This window comes from Rattus norvegicus, chromosome 17, assembly GCF_036323735.1.
Source record: "Rattus norvegicus strain BN/NHsdMcwi chromosome 17, GRCr8, whole genome shotgun sequence".
NCBI classification, from domain to species: domain Eukaryota; kingdom Metazoa; phylum Chordata; class Mammalia; order Rodentia; family Muridae; genus Rattus; species Rattus norvegicus.
The window spans coordinates 59,655,913-59,674,416 of record NC_086035.1 but is presented as its reverse complement, the minus strand read 5'-3'; the positions used below and the strand labels follow the sequence as shown (position 1 = coordinate 59,674,416).

Genomic DNA, 18,504 nt, shown 5'->3' with positions numbered 1-18,504 from the left:
TTGGCCCATCTCTCTCTGCTTCCTGCTCATGGTTTGAGCTGTTTTGCTGTACCACACTCTGTCATGGTGTTCAGAATCATTAGAACCATGCACTGGACCAGCAGCGGCTTCTACACACCTGCCTCTGTCACTCTAGCAGATCCTTCCCATCAATGTACATTCTGTAATACCACCCGTGTTAATACCTACAACTCCCAAACTGTTTCCTACTAACGGCTTCAATAGTCCCAAATCCAAACCTACACTGTCTGTTCTTGTGTTGTCTCTGACAGCCAGGATCTGCAGGCTCTGGAGCCACAGTGCTGCTTGCGTCACCTGTGAAAGGCGTGGGTGGGTTACTGACTTCTTGGTGCCAGGGTTTCTTTCAACAAGGAGAATGAGAACACTATTCCAATGTCATGCTGAAGGGCTCTGGAAGGATTCCATGGCTTCTTGTGGAGAGCAGTCGGGAAATATCTGCCAAGCTCTCAACCTTCATCCACTGTTGGCCACTGTCGCCACTGTTTGTCAAACATTCTCTTCTATTGGACTATGGGACCAACCCCTTCTCTGTCAGCCTTGAGAAACTTTCAGGTCTTTGTTTCCACTCCTGCTTCCAGATTTCAGTTAAGCAGTTTTTGAAACAAGTACCAGATAACATTACGTCTATGACACACTTGGTTAGTCATCTTCTCAATCACCTCATTCTTACAGAACGTTTATATTTATTTCCTGGGTATGTGCATATGTCACAACATCCATGGAGAAGTCAGAGGGCACTTGGAGTCAATTCTCCCTTTCTACCACGTGAGTTCTAGGCATTGAACTCAGGTCACTAGGCTTGGCAGTAAGTGCTTTACCCACTGAACCATCTTGTTAGTCTCTTATAAACCTTCCATGCCATTGGAGATAGCAATGTGCCCAACTTCAATTTCCTAGCTTTCTCTATAATTAGGTATGGCTAGGTGTCTACATTCCAGGTAGAGATATGTATGGAAAGTTTCATCTCTCTAAAAGGCATGAGCACTGTAAGGCAGTGTGCTGGCCTCTCTTTTGACTACACAGTTCAGATATGAGAAACAGAGCCACACGGTTTTGCACTGGTATGAGCCGTGAGGAAGACAGCCTAAGGAGGGATGGCCAATGTACATCACCCAATCACCATTTCTGGTCTTCACTAGTAACTCTTGCTTGTTCAATGGCTCATCGTGAATTCGGACATACACAGCAGAACGGAATCCTAAGGGACAAAACCCTTCTGTGTGAGATTAAACTCTACCAGGTTTCTAAAGCCCATGTGGTCTCACTTCTGCTCACTGCTATCCTCCATGAACATAGACTTGTTATTTATTCCCTGGCACCCCTGCCCTAACCTGAACGCTCCTCTCCCAGGCTTACATAATAGATCTCTCCCACTAACAGTCTCAACTCAAATGCTGTCTAGCTAAATACCAGCTGACTATTGTGTGGTATTTTCTCTACCATTACTGTTTCCAGATAATACAATTGGTTTACTCTAAGTCATCCAGTACACTAAACTGTGACACAAGGTCTGCTTCATTCACTTCTCTTGCTGGGTCTAAGAAGAGTGTCAGGCCTTGATGAAATAAACCACTGCCCAATACATCGATGCATTATGGCATTTCAAGATTAAATATTTTGTGGCATGTTTGTTATTAGTTTGAAAGAAAACATAAAAACACCACAAATTTCAGGTACATTACATACTGTGAAATAGACACAAAAGCCAGTAAACAATTACGGAATGATAGGACCAACTTTACAGGTATTTGTACACTCTTGGGATGAGATTACCCCTTTAAAAGTGTATTTATGTGTGGGTTCATGGGTGTGTGCACTGTCACAGGGGCCACCTGTGCAGAGGTCAGAGTTGGGGAAGTTGGTTCTCTCCCACTGTGCGGGTCCTGGGAAGTGAACTCAGATTGGCATCTTAGTGGCAACCACCTTAACCCTGTTTTGAGACAGGCTAGATCCTGTTTCAGAAACCAAACCACACCACCACTCTATAACTATATAGGTTTCTACCTACGGGATTCATTCCATAAAGAACAGAGCTGAAATACGTCTACCACATAGCCAAACAGATTGTGATAAAATATGGTCAGGCTCAGCCCAGCTAGGTTAAGCCGCTAGTAACTGACCAATGAGGAGACCAAGAGTCCCAGTACAAGAATAAAACCTCCTTGACAGGAATCCAGCTTTATCACTGAGCATCATATGACCTTGGAGAAATTAATTGCATACCTGTTTGATCACCTTCCTCATTAGAATGGACACAGCATGACCTGGTGGACACACATACAATCCAACCCTCTGGAGGATGTACCAGGGAAACTAAGAGTTTGAAGCCAGTCTGGGCAACACAGTGAGATGATCTCAAAACAACAAACAAAAACAAACTTAAAAGAAAACGAACTTAAAAAATAATAACAAAATAGGCACAATAGTAGTACAAACTATCACTAAGTCACTCTAAGGCTTTAGAAGACAAGTTAGTACCTAGAACACCAGGCACCAAAGACTCTTCAGTAAGTGTTTACTACTACTCACTAAAAGATAATTCAGTAGCTTAAGTCTCTGCCGGGGCTGTGTGTTCTAATAGCATCTACAAAGAGCTTGAGATCACGTAATCTGAAGATAGCTGGCAAGGCTGTTATACAGGTGCCTGATTCTAAGTGTTAGAGTGATCACTTAAAAGCCTTCACTAAGAAACACTAATCTTTCAACCACATGGTGAAATGAAAGCCATATCAAAGAATCTACATCCACATGTCCTTTCACTGACAGGCAATGCATAATTCCTGTTCAAACCCATCTATAACAAATAGACAGTTATAAAATAAATCTATCAAAATTAATCTGTGTATGTGTGTGTGCTCAAGTATGTGGGAGTACATGTATGTCCATATGTGTACAGAGACCCACAGTTGACACTGAGGCTTCTTCAATCGTTCCCCACTTTATTCTTTGAAGCCAACTCTCAATTAAGCCCAAAGCTTGCCAACATGACCACTCTAGCTTGCCTGCTTGACCCTGGAGCCTCCGACTACCTTCTGCTTAGAGCGAGAGTCGGCTGCTATTGTCACGTGACACCTGAGGTGAGTTTTAGGGATGCAAACTCCAGTCTCCAAGCTCTGCAACAAGTTCTTTGCCCAATGAACCATCTCTCCAGATATCGCAATCAAATTTTAAAAGTTATATTCATGTCACTCATATACTCCAATTCTGATCAAATCAAGATGATAATCCAATGGTAATAAAGACAACATAACTCAGAGCAAGAACAAGCAGAAGTCTTATTAAGACAGACAAGACACAAATGTACGTAAATCTAATATTTAATGTAACGTGACTAAATTATAAATGCATGTGTGAGCTACCTTCTTCTAACAGTATAGAAGCAAAAGTCTTACATTTAATAAAAATATACAGAATGTATAAAAGCTCTAATCACATGTAGACTACCAAGTATAAATGATGTAATGTGAGGTTTCCATATGAAGACACCCTGTTCAGAAAGAAACCAATCTGAAGTAAACCCATCAACACCCATATTGCAAAGGTACACAAAGTGTTATCATTTACCATTGTACATAAGATAATAAACTGTAAAAATTAACATCAGAGTCTTATAAGGGACAATACAGTGACAAGTCTAAGTACATTTTACTTACGGAGCATAAATAGCAGAGGTCAAAGAAATGAAATAATGTATGAGTGAGACGACATACAATGTACTGTAACGAGGAGTTAGAAAACTGAATATTGTGGAAAAAGTTTATTAATCTGTACAGGTTGGTTTTTAACAAACTAGTGGCTACTTGTTACAGTAACTTATCAACGATCTCACTGCAATAGCATCTCCCCGCCAGTCAGAGTTTGGAACAACAGACATTTCTCAAATTGTCATTTATAGTGTTTCCCTTCCCCATCTTCAAATCACAAAAATGTGTTTCTGAATAGCAACTAGCCATTTATGGAAGCCATAAGATACAGACAGTCATTACACAACAAGTTACAACTGAGGCACCTGGACAAACACTACCAACACGTGTGAAAAAGCACGTTGGTTTTAAAGTGGAGTATTAAAGGAGCTGTAATACACTGTTTATGTTCTTCTGAAACCCAAATGGAGGAAAGCCTGCCTGATGCCATGTAACCAAAACACTGCACCAAGACCAGGAACCCAGTGTGTGCAACACGGGGTTAATGTCTGGATAACTGAGCTAATCATGGAGTAAAGTAAATACCAAACTTCCTTAAATTAGCAATACTATTTTGGAAGCATCATCAGAACAAATAGAGATTTAATTAGGAATTGGCCTGGGCTATATTCTGAACTGAGAATTTTACTTAGTACTAAGACTCTAAAACATCCTAGAAAAGCTGTGAATCATGCTTTGTTATTCCTCAAGGGGAACCTCCCCATGGTTCTAGTTCTACATACCAAGTAATTCAGTAATTAAGCAAAAGGGAAAACAAAAGCAGACTTGCAGCAACACATACTAGACAGATGTTTTTAAAATGACATGATAAATGTAAATCATAAAATCAAATGTACTCATGAAGGTACATCTATTTTACGTTACATAAAAACCCAAAACAAAAAACACCAAAAACAAAAACAAAAACAACCCCCCCCTCAAAAAACCCCATAGACTGCAAACTGCATGCTTACCACACCGCTTCACCTGGGAAAGCCAACGAGGGGTTTCTTGCAAATACTCACTGCCATGATAAAAACAATTATGTGCAAACTGCAAGGTCCCTATTAGCAGTTAAGAGTTTATATACAGAGAGATATCACTATCCGATCCAATATGCAAGAGACGGCTTCCCAGAGTTTATAGCACAGAACAGTAACCGCCACAGGCTCCTCCCCCGTGGCTCTCCTCCCTGGGGGACAGCTTGACTCCTTTGTTCTGGTTCTCACTTTCCCACAGTCCAGGTGTCTGGATGATCTTTTCAACCAGCTCCTCAAAGGCACACTGAACACCATCACAGGTTTTTGCACTTGCCTCTAAAAGTCAAGGAAAAGGACCACAGTATGTTTTTTATTATACATAGTCTCGTGCGTTTCTAGAGAATTATGGTATAAATAGAAACCTATAAGATACTAACAATCAAATCAGAAACTTTTGCTACATTAGTAAATTTCCTCCACTCCCCCAGAGCCATTTCAACTCTGATCACTAGTGTATCAGCTTAGCCCTAAGGGTTATACGGCAATTACCACTTGTAAGACCCTACTGTGTCTTAAGTATTTTTCTTAGGTTTTCAGCGAATCCTTCAAATGAGCCACCAATGCAGATAGCATTCCAACTTTAAGATAAGGAAACTCCAACACAAATGATTAACTTGACTTTTCTGAAAGTGTAACTAAGTAATTATTCACATGAAGTGCCAATAGCCAAGCACACTGGCCAGTTTCTGTGTTCTCACAGCCCTCTACGCCCAGTGCTTATCTCCTGTCTTTCTCACTGTCTAAGGAGACTACTTGCCTTCCTTTTTCACTACTCCAACCCAGCTGATGCTCCAGTGTCTGTTTCAGTTCTTTACTACTAAAGACTGAATATAGGGCTTTGAGCATACAGGCATGTGTGCTCTACCACAGAGCTAAAACTTCAGCCCCTTATCTAGTGTGAAAAAAGATATTTGGGAGTAAGGATCCAGAACCAATTTGGCAAGGATTCTCTGGTCATCCCATTATTAAAGTTTACAAGCTTTCTGTTTGTCCTATTACTCTGTGGAAAGGTGAGCTAACCATGCTGCTGCCCAGAGCAGCCCTTCTCTAGCTCCCAGAAGCCCGCTCCTCCTCATTTTGTGAAGGCTCACGTACTCTCTGTTTTAACACTATCATTCCATCTCAGTGTCTGCTCATACATTCCATCTCATTAACAAGCCAATCTTGTCCTAGAGCTCCTTTAGGAGCCTGTCCCCGCCCGCCAGTGTCTCTATCCTCCATGGAACTCATGCCAGAGTGCTGTCCCACATGCTGCTTCATATGCTGTTTTCCCTGTCTCACCTCACGAGCTTTCCTCAGCTGGAACAGCCAATCCCATGCAAGCAGAGCTTGTACCGTGATGTATACACCTATGATAAGCTAACTTTTAAATGAGGCACAATGCTAGGAAATTATCAACAATAACCAATAATAAAATTAAACATTTTAACCATCTTGTTCTTCATGCCTGCAGAGCAAGACTGGTCACGGTACCTGAAACCGTGAGGTGTGCTGTGCTGTGTGCAGAGGCAGGCACCATCTAACCTGGCTTTGGTTTCCACGACTCCATTAAGAGGATTCCTTTAGCAATCGTCAGCACTGGCTCCTCCGGTCAAGTTGACACACTAACCTCACCTGATGTCCCTGGCATCTGGTATTACAAATCAAATCCCTCTTGTTCCTGTGACTCCCAGAACAGTTAATATTCCTAGTAATTCTCCTGTCTCAGTGGCATGTCACTCACGGCCTTTCTGCTGGCCCTGACTGGAATATCCTATAGGTCAATCTTCAGCCCTTTTGGATCCATATTCTTGAAATAATCATGCCAATCACACATTTTAAATGCCACCTACTCAACTAGCCTGTCTACCAGATATCTGAACACTATCTTGTCCTGTGTCTGAGTAAAGTTCTTGATTTCCACTTCCCCACAGCAATCTGCTTTACCTCAGTCTGCCATAACAGATAACAGGAGTATAAGCCACCTACTTCTTGACCCAACTAAAAACTTGGAGGTGTCTTTAACCATTCTCTTTCCTTGATGTCCTCATCCAAGTTTTCCATGTACCCTGTCAGTTTTGACACTCACACCTCCCAAAGACGTCAACTTTCCATGACCCACTGGGAATGACAGCACTGGCTTCATTCCTCTGGGCCACATCGAGAGAAGAAGCAGCTTCTTATTTTCACTTCACAAACCATACTCTGTATGCTTCTTTCCTGTTCTAAAATACACTACCAACCTCTGGAAATCCTTGCTACTGTCTCCACATCTAGGTGTTACACTGACATTTCTGTACAGCAGCACGAGGAGTCAAAAGCTTTCCCTGAGTGGTCACTATCTGTCCTTCTTGCCACCCTGCATTCCTGCATAGCACTCCTTACTTGTTAAACCTGCTTTGTATGCTAGAAAGCGAGCTCCAGGAGGGAGCTTTGGTCTATCTGTTCAGTGTTCTATCCTCCAGGACGGAGCTTTGGTCTGTCTGTTCAGTGTTCTATCCTCCACACTCGGGAAAAGTGGAAAGATTCATGGAGATGTGGGACATGAGCAATCAAAAGTAAAGGTGCCATCGGTTCCCTTCAGAACAGCAGCACACCAGCCCCTTACTACACTCTGCTGTCTACACAGAAGTCTGCAAGTCCCTACTCTCTGAGTCACACACATTTACTAGGTCAGGAATTCCAAAATTTGCTGTCACATCAGAGTCAGCAGTCAGTGTGGGTAATTGTTTTAAACAAGACTCTGTGTGTGTGTGTGTGTGTGTGTGTGTGTGTGTGTGTGTGTGTGTGTGTGTGTGTTCCTTTGTACATGCAAACTCATGTGCTTGGTGCTGGCAGAAGCCAAAGGATCTCCCTGGATCTAGGAGTCACCTACGTAGGTGCTGGGAATCCAACTCAGGTCTTCCGCAGAGTGTAAGCGCCTTTACTGCTGAGCCGCCCTCCAGCCTGAGCTTACATTTAAGAAACACTTGGTCCTGTGACAGCACAGAAACAAGTTCACAGGCGACTCAGATACAGTCTAGAAAGGGTGACAAACTTCTGCAAAAGGCTAGAGAGTACCTTTGGCTTTGTGAGCCATATAACTTGAAGAGACCAAACATTCACGTAGCACAGAAGCAGCCAAACGTACTAAGTATATATTAACAAGCATTCCTGTACTTAATAAATGGCAGAATGGTCCATGTTTTAGTTTGTCAACCTTGTGCCTCAAATTTTTAGTGCACAGAAACCATACAAACATGCCACTGAAATTTAGGTTCCAATTCAAAACCTGGGGTGGGGCCTGGGGTGAAGCATTTCTTTTAGTATGAAATTCCCAGATGGTGCTAATTCCCTGTGTACTAGTGGAAACGAGAGAAAAGGAATCTCACTCTACTGTTAGATTTTGTATCGTAAGACAACAATGAACTACATATATTTTATGGTTCCTTAAGGAAATAACTCAGCAAAATCACTACTTAAAAATTATTCCTTAAGACTGGAAATGGTCCCTTATACACTTACCTATGAACAACATAGAATGCTTGCGTGCAAATTTCAAGCCTTCATTTCTATCGACTTCACGGTTTTCCTACAAGACAAAATCAGTGTGTTTTAAGGCTGCTACCTGCTTGGGTACTGCACACAAACTGTACTCCCATTTAATTACAAGGCCAAGAGGATTTTAATTTAGGGACCAGCCTGGGCAAGTTAACAAGACAAAACTAAAACAGGTTGACTTATAGCTCCATGGTAGAACATGTGTTTAACATGCAAAAGTGTTGGGTTCAAATCTCTTATCTCCTCCTCCTCTCCCCTCCCACAAAAGAGCTACCCGAATGTCCAGTGTCTGCTTTTTTACCTTATCAATTTTATTTCCAACTAGCATGTTTACTATGTCATTTCTTGTACAGTATGTTTCCAATTCATTTAACCAATTATCCAGTTTAACAAAGGTGTCTCTTCTTGTGACATCATAGACTGAAATAAAAGCAAAACCACTAATTTAAAAGTCACACAAAATAAGAACAATGACTTACTTTTATAGTCACTAAAAGCTAACATAGTGACAGAAGGGAAATTATATCCTGTTACAACTGACAATCAGTTACAACAAAACCGCAGCTTGATAAGGGGAGGTCATTCAAGCACAATGTATCTTAATCTAAATCTTAATAAGATATCAAAATACGGTATGACTTCAAACATCTGCTAACCTCTAATTTTTTATAACAAGGATCAGAATTTTCAACTTAAAAAGTAGGTGTAGTTATTGTGCTTCCTAGTTTTATGTCACTGTGACACAAGCTAGAATTATCTGAAAGGAGGGAACCTCAATTAAGAAAATGCCTCCATAAGATCAGGCTGAAGGCAAGCCTGTAGGGCATTTTCCTAAATAGTGATTGATATGGGAGGGCCCAGATCACTGTAGGTATTGACTACAGGCAGAGCAAACCACAGGAAGCAAGCCAGTAAGCAGCATCCTCCATGGTTTCTGCATCAGCTCCTGTCTCTAGGTTCCTATCCTGACTGTCTCCAGTGATGGACAGTGATACAGAAATGTAAGCCAGATGAATCCTTTCCTCCCAGCTTGCTTTCGGTCATGGTGTTTCCTCACAGAAAGAGAAGCACTAACTACAACAGAACCTGAGTGAATGTGATCCTGCATGGCTTCCTCCCTGTCACTTTTGTCTGGTGTTGTCTTGCATCATAAAGAGCCTCGACTTCAAACTGTTTGCTACCCTTAAAAACAGCACAGCCAAATGGAGGATGTCTATGAACTTCTTAGCAGATTATCTGAAAACCAAATTTTCTGGTTTCCTATTTTGATTGAATATGAATCCATATGGTGTTTAGTGCTACTTTTTGATAAAAAAACAGATTTTACTTAGTAACAAATACTCTCTTTACAGATTGAAATAAGTGTTATTAATTTACTAATAAATGAAGACTAGTTTTGATAATGCTCTAGGACATATGGGGGTTCAGCTTCAATTTATATTCTCATCAACATTTTTTAAACCAAAGATAATAGTCTTCTCTTTTTAAAATTTCTACAGAGTTGAAAAAATGTTTAGTTTAATGTTCTATAATATCAAATAAAGTCTCTATCACTTAAAAGTACATATATCTGAACACACAAACATAAAAAAGTAGACCTAAAGAAAATGAAAATGCTGACTTTCCTAGATTAGAAACGCCAATGGATAGTATTTTAAACAGTATATTAAAGTAAATTACTTACCTAATATAACTCCCTGTGCACCTCTATAATAGCTGGGAGTTAATGTTCTGAACCTTTCTTGACCAGCTGTATCCTGGAAATGACAGGCAATTATTACTAAGAAAAGCAAAGTGTAAATAGCATATCTTCAGTGCTACTGAACATATTTAAGCAAGTCAAAAACATATTAAAAACACTCGAAGCTTAAATATAACATATCTTTACTCATGTTACATAAGTAAAGATCAATTAATATTAGGTCATCTCTTAAAAAATCACAAGAGGTTTTTTGCCCTTAGAGTCTTACAATTTTTATCATACATAATATATTTCTTTGAAAGTCATGATTCTTAACTTCAGCTATACAATCAAATTACCCAGGAAATTTATGCCTAATCCCTAAAGGTTCTGACTGAATCAATCTAGGTTGGGAACAGGAAAAAACAAATCTTCCTAAGTTATTCTGATGAAGAAATGAAGATGAGGGCCAATGATTTAAAGAGAGATACTGGAGTATCTTATCTGAGGACAGGGATTTTTAAAAGATCTTTTAAAAAGAATGCTCATTTTCTCATAGTTAAAATATAAAACAAAACATTACAGAGAGGAAAGGGGAGAAGAAGGGGAAAAGGAAGAAAGGAGGAAGGGAAAGAGGGAGAGAAAGAAGTCAGAACATGGGTGTTTGGGGGGACGACGACTAATTTCCTCTCCTTCCAGGGGCCTGAGTCCTTTCTGGTCCTCTTTCCAGACCCCTCAATTATGCTTCAAGGCATCTAGGCCCTTACAGAGCTGTATCTGCTGATTATTATCTGCATTATTGTGAAAGGGCTGCTAAAGTTGTAAAAGCACCCAGGCCCATTCAGTTACGTATCTCTATACAGCCCAGTTAAAGGTGCATTAAATATTTCCGATCTGGGCCACTGATGTAAGGTGACCTGGATGACAGTGAAGACGTATAGCCAAACCTCATCTTTGCTGCCAGGATCTTGTGCAAACCTAAGTTTTGCTGTGGAGCAAGCACAAACTCCTGCCAACATCAACAGTGTTCATAACCTCTAAGATGCTTTTAAGATTGGAGAGGAATTCTGAAACAGCAACTAGAGGTGCCAGCAATATGGAGAGAAGAATGCAGTTAAGACAACAGAGTATTTAAGGAAATGCAGAGTCTCACAAGACACAAGAGGAAATTCACTTCCAGATAAAGAGCTCTGAACATAGGCCATTCCTTCAAATATGAATGTACCATCCTTGCTCCCAGATTCACAGCAGCCAAGAATGCTACCCCTAGCTCTGCTACATTTGTTTAGATGAAGACATAACACAGGTAAACTTTTTGAACAGAAATTGTAGTGGAAACCCAATTTCTCTCTTTTAATTCCTGAGGCTTCAAAGTTTCTTGCAAATCACTCAATTTGCATGTATGCTTAAGTCTTAAAAGGCAATTATATAAACTAAAGCTTCACCAAGCAGCCTTCCAATCTAAAGCAGATTGTAACTGATAAAGATTGTGGTGACTTTTAATAATCATGATAAAACTATAATAAGTAAACAAGGCTCAAGTTTGTAAAAGAAGTCCACTGGGATCCATGACACAAGTGTCAAATTCTGCCACCACAGAAGAATGTAACTGGTTTCACCCCACCATAATGAATGCAACTAAATAAAGGGGTTTTTGTTATGTTGGACTTAAGATTTTTAATCACATGTGAAATCAATTTCATCAAAAGCCATGAAAGCATATATTATCAAGTAGTCACAGACTTAAATCTGACTCTATTTAAGATAATTTTATTCTAAAAGGTAAAATACAGGATATAGAGATGACTCAGAAGATAAGAGTACTTGGGGCATGTAAAGACCAGGGTTCAGTTCCTAGCTCCCAATGTAGTCAATCACAATAGTCTGTTAACTACAGTTCCAGGGGAATCTAATGTCCTTTTATGTCCAAATATGCACTTGGTACTCAGAAATAAATGCAGGCAAACACATACAAATTATGCTACAAAAAGACAAGTTATTCTGAGATAAAATTTAAAACAATTTACTTACATACAAAGAAATAATAAATTATCAGCATTCAGTATCCACAATACTGGAATTCTCAGAATTCCATCATGTAAAACATTTAAATATTCTAGTTTTTTGTTTTGATTTTTCTTTATTGTTGTTCTTTTATTCTATTTTATTGGATATTTTATTTATTTACATTTCAAATGTTATCCCCTTTCCAGGATTCCCATCCAAAAATGTTCTACCCCATCACCCCTCCCCCTGCTTCTATAAGGATGCTCCTCCACCCACACACCCATTCCCTCCCCACCCTGGAATTCCCCTTCACTGGGGCATTCCCAGGACCAAGGACCTCTCCACCCATTGATGTCCAACAAGGCCAGGGTCTGCTACATATGAGGCTGCACCCATGGGTCACTCAGGGAGCTCCCTGTGAGCTCTGGGGTGTCTGGTTGGTTAATATCGTTCTTATGTCTATGGGGATGCAAACCCCTTCAGCTCCTTCAGTCCTCTCTCTAACTCCTCCACTGGGGACTCTGTGCTCAGTCCAATGGCTGGCTCCAAGCATCCACCTCTGTATTTGTCAGGCTCTGGCAGAGCCTCTCAGGAGACAGCTATATCAGGCTCCTGTCAGCATGCACTTCTTGGCATCCAAAATAGTGTCTGGTTTGGTAAATGCATATGGGATGGATCCCCATGTGTGGCACTCTATGGATGACCTTTTCTTCAGTCTGTTCCATACTTTGTCTCCACATTTCCTCCCGTGAGAATTTTCTTCCCCCTTCTAAGAAGGACTGAAGCATCCACACTTTGATCTTTATTCTTCTTAAGTTCCATATGATCTGTGAATTAATTGTATCTTGGGTAATCCGAGTTTTGGGGCTAATATCCATTTATCAGTGAGTACATGTGTGGTTTTTTTTTTTGTGATTGGTTACCTCACTCAGGATGATATTTTCTAGTTCCATCCATTTGCCTAAGAATTTCATGAAGTCAGTGTTTTTATTAGCTGAGTAGTACTCCACTGTGTAAATGTACCAATTTTTTTCTATCCATTCCTCTGTTGAAGGGCATCTGGGTTTTTTTCCAGCTTCTGGTTACTATAAATAAGGCTGCTATGAACATAATGGAGCATGTGTCCTTGTTATATGTTGGAGCATCTTTTGGGTATATGCCCAAGAGTGGCATAGCTGGGTCCTCAGGTAGTACTAGGTCTAATTTTCTGAGGAAACTCCAGACTGATTCCAGAGTGGTTGCACCAGTTTGCAATCTCACCAACAATGGAGGAGTATTCCCTCTTTCTCCACATCCTTACCAGTATCTGCTATCACCTGAGGTTTTGATCTTAGCCATTCTAACTGGTGTGAAGTGGAATCTGAGGGTTTTTTTGATTTGCATTTCCCTGATGAATAAGGATGTTGAAGATTTCTTTAAGTGCTTCTGGGCCATTCAATATTCCTCAGTTGAAAATTCTTTGTCTAGCTCTGTACCCCATTTCTTAATAGGATTATTTGGTTCTCTGGAGTCTAATTTCTTGAGTTCTTTGTATATATTGAATATTAACCCTCAAACAGATGTAAGACTGGGAAAGATCTTTCCCCAATCGGGTGGTTGCCTTTTTTTCCTACTGACAGTGTCCTTTGCCTTACAAAAGCTTTGCAATTTTAGGAGGTCCCATTTGTTTATTGTTGTTCTTAGAACATAATTCTTTGGTGTTCTGTTTCCCCTATGCCCATGTGTTTGAGGTTCTTCCCCACTTTCTCTTCTATTAGTTTCAGTGTACCTGGTTTTACGTAGAGATCCTTCATCCACTTGGACTTAAGCTTTGTACAGGAATATAAGAATGGATCGATTTGCATTCTTCTACACACTGACTTCCAGTTGAACCAGCACCATTTGTCGAAAATGCTATCTTTTTTCCACTGGATGGTTTTAGCTCCTTTGTCAAAGATCAAGTGACCATAAGTGTGTAGGTTCATTTCTGGGTCTGGAAGTCTATTCCACTGATCTATTTGCCTGACTCTGCACCAATACCACACAGTCTTTATTACTATTGCTCTGTAAAACTGCTTGAGGTCAGGTGATTCCCCCAGAAGTTCTTTCATTGTTGACAATAGATTTTGCTATCCTGGGCTTTTTATGATTCCAAATGAATCTGCAAATTGCTCTTTCTAACTCTATGAAGAGTGGAGTTGGAATTTTGATGGGGATTGCCTTGAATGTGTAGATTGCTTTCAGCAAAATGGCCATTTTTACTATATTAATCCTGCCAATCCATGAGCATGGAAGGTCTTTCCACCTTCTGAGATCTTCCTCAATTTCTTTCTTCAGAGACTTAAAATTCTTGCCATACAGATCTTTCACTTGCTTGGTGAGAATCACACTGAGGTATTTTATATCATTTGTGACTATTGTGACTATTGTGAAGGTTTCCCTAATATCTTTCTCAGCTTGTTTATCCTTTGAGTAGAGAAAGGCTACTGATTTGTTTGAGTTAATTTTATACCTAGCCATTATGCTGAAGTTGTTTATCAGCCATAGGAGTTCTCTGGTGGGATTTTCACTTGCATATATTATGATATCATCTGCAAATAGTGGTATTTTGACTTCTTCTTTTCCAATCTGTATCCCTTTGACCTCCTTTTGTTGTCTGATTGCTCTGGCTAGAACTTCAAGAACTATATTGAATAGGTAGGGAGAGAGTGGGCAGCCTTGTCTAGTCCCTGATTTTAGTAACATAGGTTCAAGTTTCTCTCCATTTAGTTTGATGTTGGCTATTGGTTTGCTGTATATGACTTTTACTATGTTTAGGTATGGGCTTTGAATTTCAGATCTTTCTAAGAGTTTTACCATAAAGAGGTGTTGAATTTTGTCAAATGCTTCGTCGGCATCTAATGAGATGATCATGTTGGTTTTTTTTCCCGCCTTTGAGTTTGTTTATATAGTGGATTTCCGTACATACCTGGGACGAAGCCTACTTGATCATTGTTAATGATCATTTTGGTGTACTCAGTTTTGAGAATTTTATTGAGTATTTTTACATGGATATTCACAAGACAAATTGGTCTGAAGTTCTCTTTGTATGGTCTTCGTGTGGTTTATGTATAAGTGTAATTGTGGCTTTAAAGAGCTTTACTGTTGTTTTTATCTTTGTTTTGAAAAAGAGGGATCAGAAAAAAAGCTATTGATAGCAAAACCATTTCATAATTGAAAAAGTTCCATGAAAATCAGTTGTGAACCAGAAATTTTAAATATTTAATTTCTAGACTTAGCAAAGGGCAATTTAGTATGAACTCTTAAGAACAATGTCAAAAACTGCTTTTGGGTGAGATCAGCTGGAAAAGCTGCCTGGGGTTAATCCCAGAATTCCATGGTAGCAGAAAACAGCTGCTGTTCCTGATGTACAAGAATGCTGTGTGCCCTCATTCATTCATTCATTCATTCATTCATACACACACACACACACACACACACACACACACACACACACACAAACACATACACACACAATGTAATTTTGCAATTTGTGAAAATTTGAAAAAGATCAGATGTTAAAATTTTGGCATTTTTAATTCACTTATACAAATGTTTTGGTGTGATAATTTGGGGGTGAAATCCAAAATCTTGCACCATAGTATTAGACTATATTTATAATAACTGTACTAAATTATAATAAACTGTGAAAGTTTAACAGACATTAAACTTTTGTATTTATCTTCAAAATGAGAAACATGTGCTAAATATATTGATTTCATCTTTGATCAGATGAAAGAGGCCAATCCTTTTGTATATTATGGTTTTATTTTCTAATGGGGCAAGGCAAGAAAATTAGAGATTACTAAAGACAGATATGGATTAAATCCAAGGGCCCAGAAAGCCTTAGAAAGCAAAAATAACAGGATTCAGAGCGGCCAAGTGAGGCAAGTGTGTAGAAAGGAAGAAAAAACAAGCTCCCAGAGGCCTTGTGGTAATGGTAGTGAGCATTGTGCAAGCAGTGGGGGCAAGGCTACTCAGCTACCAAGGAGAGGAGCTCACTCCCCAGTTTGCATAATTAGGGCAAACTATATACTCAGACATTTTGTATACTGTCTGGAAGCCTCTCTCTATCAAATCTGATACTCAGATGCTATAAAGAAAACAAATACTGAAAAGCTTTGATATGGCAAGAGTATTCCGTAAGTCTCCCTCCCAGGACACCTTATCTTCGTCAAGCTCTGAGTGGTCTGACAAACTGGAGCTACACAGGGTAGAAAGACTGTGCTATCTATGCACATGCATAATAACATAAGCACATATTGTCCTTAAGCACTATCTTAAATAACTGAGTAGAAAAACCTAACAAGCAAAGAACTAACATTTTTATTATGTAAGGATTTAATATTTTTCAGATGGAATAGTACTTTATTATAGTAAGAATTCAGTTAAACAGAGAGACAGATCTTTCAGTATTTGATGTTTAAGCATCAAAAATACAATAGTCATAAGATCTCCAGAAAACCTGAGAATTTATCTATCTGATGTGACTACTTCTATTATGAAGATATAGAGCCAGCATGAAAGTATCTACAAGTCCTTACATGTCAGATTATGTTTACAGAAAACATAACTCTTTATGTAAAATTTTTAAACCATGGAAAGAATAAATGTTAGTATATAAAAATGTTAGTATATAAAGTAGTAATTCATTTGCCAGTAAGGTCAATATCAGAAAATACTCAAATAGGAATATAAGTAAAAAGATTATTAGAGAGATAGAAATGATAAGAGATGGCAATGTTTAACACAAATTAATGTATGGGAAGAGTGAACTGTTAATATGATCAGTGGGAGTGAAGCACACACTGCTAGTCTCCTTTCTCTATAACCACCATTTCTGCCTCTTGCCTTACAAGCCCAATGTAACTAGATAAGCACACACAGATGCAGAAAGTGGGATGCCTATGGAAGCAGCAGTTATATTTGTGAGCAACTAGGGTCAAGTCAAATACCTCTGACTACGGATTAATGAAACTAAAATGTAGCACAAAGTGGAGCATAGGTCACACTCAAACTGCTATACTCCATGTGTAGTGGTATGAAATATGTTCACATGCACATGGATAGGGTGAATGGAAAACAAACTGGTTAGAAACACAAGACAGACTCCTTTCTTTGCAAAATGGTTTATGTGCATATTTAGTAGTACCTATCACAAGTCTCAGTATTTTCAAGTATGTTTATTAATAAGAACACAGATATTAAAGATAAACTTTTTCTCCATTGATTTCCTACTGTTGTTATTGTTCTAGTCACAGGGAAACTGGTGTTTTAAGAATAGGCCTAGGCAAAGACGCCTCTTCGACAATACAGTGGCCGTTTTGTGAAGCATGGAATGGAAAGCAACTGTAGAACAAACAAAAGCACCGCTCCCCACAGTGCAAATGTCCCTGCAGCCAAGGCAGAGCCTACCCAGTGCTCACCTCCCACGGCGGTGAGCGACCAGGGCAGGAGAGCACAGTCGGCCATGGAAGCGTGGGAAGCTAAAGCTCAGTACAGAACTGGGGACTGTGCAAAGACTGGGTGATGTCATGGCGACATTTTTCAGAGTGTTTTCTGTTAGACGTTACCGTTCTTGTCGATACACTCCGGGGAGGGGCAAGTAGAATAAAAGTTCAGAAAAACTCAGGAAGATGAGTTCCATGACACAACCAGGAACGCCTGCTGCTCAGTCTGTAACTGTGGGCAGCTTGCTTTTAAACACTAATGGGACGTGCTTGACAACAGCAACCTTCCTGCCACACTACAGGAAAACAATATTCTCTTCTATTTTGAAATATTCTAAAGGCATTACACATTTCAAAAATATTTTAAAAGCACCTACCCAATTACAGTTATAAGATGCACTTATCATTACTGTATATCCTTTTAGTATTATCTAATCTCCCAAGAAAAGCTATTTAATACAAACTGCCATTCACCTATACAACAGTAAACAAAATCAGTTTCTGCTTTGTTGCAAAGTACTAGCTGGAGAGACTACCTCACAATTGTCTATACCTCCAGTTCCAGAGGATCTGACACCTAGCCTCCTGGTGTGGCACCAGGCACATACATGGCACACGTATACATGTAGGCGAAACACCCATACACAAAAAAACCCAAAACATCATATACATAAAATTAAATTTAAATAAATAAAAAGTACATACTAGTGGACTAGAGAGACAGTACAAGTGTTGAGAGTACTAAGCAGCTGTGCTATTTCTATGAAAAGGCTCATGGGAAGTGAGGCACTATTAGGAGGTGTGGTCTTGTTGGAGGAAACGTGTCACTGAGAGTGGGCTTTGAGGATTCCGATGCTCAAGCCACAACCACCATACCTCTCTCTCTCTTCCTGCTGCCTGCTGGTTCTGATGAAGACCTTTCAGCTCTCTCTCCAGCAGCGCTGTACTCTGCCTGTGTGCCTCCATGCTTCCTGTCACGATGACAATGAACTAAACTTCTGAAACTGCAAGTCGGCCCCAATTAAATGTTTTCCTTTCTAAGAGTTGCCTTGGTCCATGGTGTCTTTTCATAGCAATAAAGGCCT

At 39.7% G+C, this 18,504-nt stretch overlaps 1 protein-coding gene across 1 annotated transcript in view; it reads right to left on the bottom strand.

Annotated features, from left to right (window-relative positions):
• Positions 1-3,763: 3,763 nt before the first annotated feature.
• Rab18 (RAB18, member RAS oncogene family) overlaps positions 3,764-18,504 on the bottom strand; it is a 31,390-nt gene continuing 16,649 nt past the window's right edge. Inside the window, exons 4-7 of the mRNA NM_001012468.1 lie at positions 9,948-10,020; positions 8,565-8,683; positions 8,228-8,294; positions 3,764-5,020 (exon numbers count right to left, since the gene is read on the bottom strand). Of these exons, the coding sequence (NP_001012486.1) occupies positions 4,845-5,020; positions 8,228-8,294; positions 8,565-8,683; positions 9,948-10,020 (435 nt within the window). The 3' untranslated portion in view covers positions 3,764-4,844. The remainder of the gene's footprint in view (positions 5,021-8,227; positions 8,295-8,564; positions 8,684-9,947; positions 10,021-18,504) is intronic.